At 36.2% G+C, this 4,272-nt stretch overlaps 3 protein-coding genes across 5 annotated transcripts in view; 2 read left to right on the plus strand and 1 right to left on the minus strand.

Annotated features, from left to right (window-relative positions):
• On the plus strand, positions 584-2,341 carry LOC104742917 (GDSL esterase/lipase 1-like). Of its 3 annotated transcripts, none has more exons than XM_019235298.1 (5): positions 584-1,050; positions 1,119-1,267; positions 1,364-1,597; positions 1,683-1,938; positions 2,020-2,223. In XM_019235298.1, exons 1-5 carry the CDS (start codon positions 783-785, stop codon positions 2,115-2,117), a joined length of 1,005 nt encoding a protein of 334 aa, XP_019090843.1. In that variant the 5' UTR covers positions 584-782; the 3' UTR covers positions 2,118-2,223. The 3 variants fall into 3 exon arrangements, with proteins under 3 accessions (XP_019090843.1, XP_019090841.1, XP_019090842.1); XM_019235296.1 differs by having other exon boundaries at positions 587-1,050; positions 2,012-2,341; XM_019235297.1 differs by having other exon boundaries at positions 588-1,050; positions 1,140-1,267; positions 2,012-2,341.
• LOC109124995 (GDSL esterase/lipase 3-like) lies at positions 2,549-3,290 on the plus strand. Its single transcript, XM_019235300.1, has 2 exons — positions 2,549-2,829; positions 2,903-3,290. The coding sequence occupies exons 1-2, from the start codon at positions 2,700-2,702 to the stop codon at positions 3,145-3,147; spliced, it is 375 nt and encodes a 124-aa protein (XP_019090845.1). The 5' UTR covers positions 2,549-2,699; the 3' UTR covers positions 3,148-3,290.
• Positions 3,985-4,272, minus strand: part of LOC104742916 (polyubiquitin-B-like) — a 1,929-nt gene continuing 1,641 nt past the window's right edge. The window contains exon 2 of the mRNA XM_019235637.1: positions 3,985-4,271. Within this exon, the coding sequence (XP_019091182.1) occupies positions 3,985-4,271 (287 nt within the window). The remainder of the gene's footprint in view (position 4,272) is intronic.

A 4,272-nucleotide genomic window follows, 5' to 3' on the forward strand; every position in this document is an offset into this window, starting at 1 on the left:
TCTGCAGTGCCCCGCTGGAGACAGTTTCTCACTTGTTTTTTGACTGTGGATACACTTCACGTGTTTGGCAGGCTATGGCTCGTTCCCTCTGCCCTCAATTTTACTCAACTCAACTCTCGCAGCTCTTGATCCTCCTCTCGGGTACGAATGTTAAGGGCACTGTTTGTTTTCTCTTACGCCTTGCTTTTCAAGCCACAGTCCATACCATTTGGTTGGAGCGGAACCGTCGACGACATGGAGGCAATCCTAGTACATTCAGTTCCTTGATCGATTGATCAGAAACAAGCTTCTTACTTTGCAGCAGCATACTACGAAGTTTGCGGATGGGCTTTAACTCTGGCTTGCTTCTCATTCTTAGTCTGATATCTCTCAACTCTTTTATACCTTTTTGATTAAAGTCTAAAACAAGAATGCATTTATTGTAAAAAGGACTTTTTTTGGGTTTAAATATATTTTTACATTCATTAAAAAAAATGAATATTTTGACTAGTCGGTCTTATATAAAAATGAGCAGGTAGAAACAGATGGATTAATATAAATCGTGAGGCTATCTTCGTCAACTTTCACACCTTCACTAATTAATAATAAACCACATTTCGAATTCGAAAATTCAAAGTGTAAAACAGTTTGACTACATGAATTAAGAAAAACTAACCAAAAATCTGAAAGTAAACAACACATTATCTACAGCGATCACCTATGATCTATAAACAAAACAGAGCATTTATATATATAAACAACACATATCATTTACGATAACACCAAGAAGACAGCATTTCAACATGAAAACCTCAAGATTAGTTTCGGTCTTCTTATTCGTTTACGCAATAATCCTATCGATCGGGTCTATCATCTGCAAAGACAGCAACAATCTTGTAACGAACCAAGCCGCGTTGTTCGTGTTTGGAGATTCTCTGTTCGATGCCGGAAATAATAACTACATCGATACTTTCTCAAGATTCCGAGCTAATCTCTGGCCGTACGGCCAAACAACGTTCAAAAATCCCACCGGAAGAATCTCCGACGGACGTTTGATTCCTGATTTTCTCGGTAAAAATTATAAAGTGTTCGATTCTATAATTACACTGTCTTCTCATTAATTACTTAGTGTTTAACAGTTTTTTCTACTTACATGGCAACGGAGTACGCTTGGTTACCGTTGATCCCGCCAAATCTACAACCAAGTAACGGTAATAACCAATTTACCTATGGGGTAAATTTTGCTTCAGGTGGTGCCGGAGCTTTGGTCGGAACCTTTCCCGGAATGGTAAAGTTATATATTTTATCGGTTAGCACGAGTTATTACATATCTATAATAAAACGGTGAAATTCTTTTTTTTTCTAATTTGTTTCACTGTTCAAGGTGATAAATTTGGAGACACAGTTAAATAACTTCAAGAACGTTGAAAAGAGGTTGAGATCTGAGTTAGGAGAGTCAGAGGCTAAGAGGGTTTTCTCAAGAGCAGTTTATCTATTTCATATTGGAGCCAACGACTATATTTATCCGTCCCTTTTTGCAAATTCTTCAACTTCCCAATCCAATTCCAAAGAGAATTACTCCGGTTTAGTTATTGGTAACATAACCATTGCAATCAAGGTAAATAAAAGTATATCGAAATAATTCTCAAAAGAATTTTTTTTTTTTTTTTTTGAAATGAGAGAACGTGTTTCTGTGTCCTTAGGAAGTGTATAAAATTGGAGGAAGAAAGTTTGGATTCTTGAATTTGGGAGCGTATGATTGTGCACCAGCCTCATTGATTATAGACCGAACAAAGATAGGATCTTGTTTCAAGCCACTCACCGAGTTGATGAATCTGCATAACAAGAAGTTTCCTAATGTTTTAAGGCAGTTGGAGCACGAACTATCCGGATTCAGATACGCCCTTCACGATTATCACGCTTCTTTATCCGAAAGAATCAACAATCCTTCAAAATACGGTAAAACTTATATGGTTATTACATGTAATTATGTAAGATTTCTAATTTGTGTTTAATTTGTTTTGGTTGGAAGAGTTTAAGGAAGGGAAGAAGGCATGTTGTGGGACTGGACCATTAAGGGGAATCAATACGTGTGGAGGCCGAGTTTTGGGACCAGCACAAGGCTACGAGTTATGTGAAAACGTTACGGATTACTTGTTTTTCGATTCATTTCATTTGACAGAGAAGGCTCATCGACAGATCGCAGAGCTTATTTGGAGTGGACCGTCAAATGTTACCGGACCTTATAATCTCAAAACCCTGTTTGAATTGAAGTAGATTTTGTCGATGTATACATACATATATAGGTCCTAGCTATTAAAATAAAAGACGAGGTTACTATCTTGTATAGTCCTAGCTACTAGTAGTCATGTTCTTTGTGTTGTTTATAAATACTAAGAATTGATAAGTGTTTGCAAGAATATGAACAATCTGCTCAAAAGAAGAATTTTAACTACAATCACAGTTACTAGACCGCAAGTAACATGCATAGGAAGGTAAATCATGGGTTTATCATGTAACACAAATCAGNAATTCTCAAAAGAATTTTTTTTTTTTTTTTGTTGAAATGAGAGAACGTGTTTCTGTGTCCTTAGGAAGTGTATAAAATTGGAGGAAGAAAGTTTGGATTCTTGAATTTGGGAGCGTATGATTGTGCACCAGCCTCATTGATTATAGACCGAACAAAGATAGGATCTTGTTTCAAGCCACTCACCGAGTTGATGAATCTGCATAACAAGAAGTTTCCTAATGTTTTAAGGCAGTTGGAGCACGAACTATCCGGATTCAGATACGCCCTTCACGATTATCACGCTTCTTTATCCGAAAGAATCAACAATCCTTCAAAATACGGTAAAACTTATATGGTTATTACATGTAATTATGTAAGATTTCTAATTTGTGTTTAATTTGTTTTGGTTGGAAGAGTTTAAGGAAGGGAAGAAGGCATGTTGTGGGACTGGACCATTAAGGGGAATCAATACGTGTGGAGGCCGAGTTTTGGGACCAGCACAAGGCTACGAGTTATGTGAAAACGTTACGGATTACTTGTTTTTCGATTCATTTCATTTGACAGAGAAGGCTCATCGACAGATCGCAGAGCTTATTTGGAGTGGACCGTCAAATGTTACCGGACCTTATAATCTCAAAACCCTGTTTGAATTGAAGTAGATTTTGTCGATGTATACATACATATATAGGTCCTAGCTATTAAAATAAAAGACGAGGTTACTATCTTGTATAGTCCTAGCTACTAGTAGTCATGTTCTTTGTGTTGTTTATAAATACTAAGAATTGATAAGTGTTTGCAAGAATATGAACAATCTGCTCAAAAGAAGAATTTTAACTACAATCACAGTTACTAGACCGCAAGTAACATGCATAGGAAGGTAAATCATGGGTTTATCATGTAACACAAATCAGAAGATATAAAGTCTAGATTACAATTAGTTCAATTAATCAGCCTTAGATCTGAAGGCTCATTTTTTTTTTTCTTTTCTTCAACTCAATCTTTCACGCAGCAAGTTATGTAAAATTTACTGCTATTCTTTAACAGTTTGGTCTATTCAAAAGAAAGGTAACACAAATGATAAACCCATACGTGATTTTGCATATGTTTTTTGTTAGTGGTCCAACGTCTCTTATATAATTCCTTCTTTTGACCCTAATAAGATATTCATTTTCATTTTTTTTAATATTTAAATTGGTAAATTTGTTTAAATTTTTTTTCCGGAGCTAATTAGTCCTATTCTCTTTAATCCTTCTGATAATCTATTTTTAAGCTTATGGTAATATAAAAATATCAACTGATCTAAATTCTAAACTGATACCTAAAAAGAAGATCATTCAAAATATTTCAACTACATTTCCTTGTGAGTTGTGATCAAGTCAGGGAAAATTACCAAAAAGTTTTTGGCAAAAACGAAAGCTTAAAACATCTTATTGTGTTTAAAACAAAACGCCAAGTAGCTAGAACAGATAGCCTTTAGAGAATATAAAGGAAGACATTCAGCAAATACAACCACTCTGCATAATGACAAGGTTCGCGCGGGGTCTGATGTTGTAGTCAGCTATGGTGCGACTGTTTTCAAGCTTCGTGCCATGAAAGTTCAGATTCAGCTGGTCCACTGGGGGTCCTCCTTGATCATGGATCATGGTCTTGACATTTTTAATGGTATCGGACCCCTTAACCTCTAGGATGAATGTTTTCTCCTTTATAGTCGATACAAAAATCCGCATGACTGCACCCGGACCAGGATCCGGACCAAGGCCAAGAACCAATTGACGTGTAGGTCC

The sequence above is a fragment of the Camelina sativa genome, chromosome 14 (assembly GCF_000633955.1).
Source record: "Camelina sativa cultivar DH55 chromosome 14, Cs, whole genome shotgun sequence".
In the NCBI taxonomy this organism is placed as follows: Eukaryota; Viridiplantae; Streptophyta; class Magnoliopsida; order Brassicales; family Brassicaceae; genus Camelina; species Camelina sativa.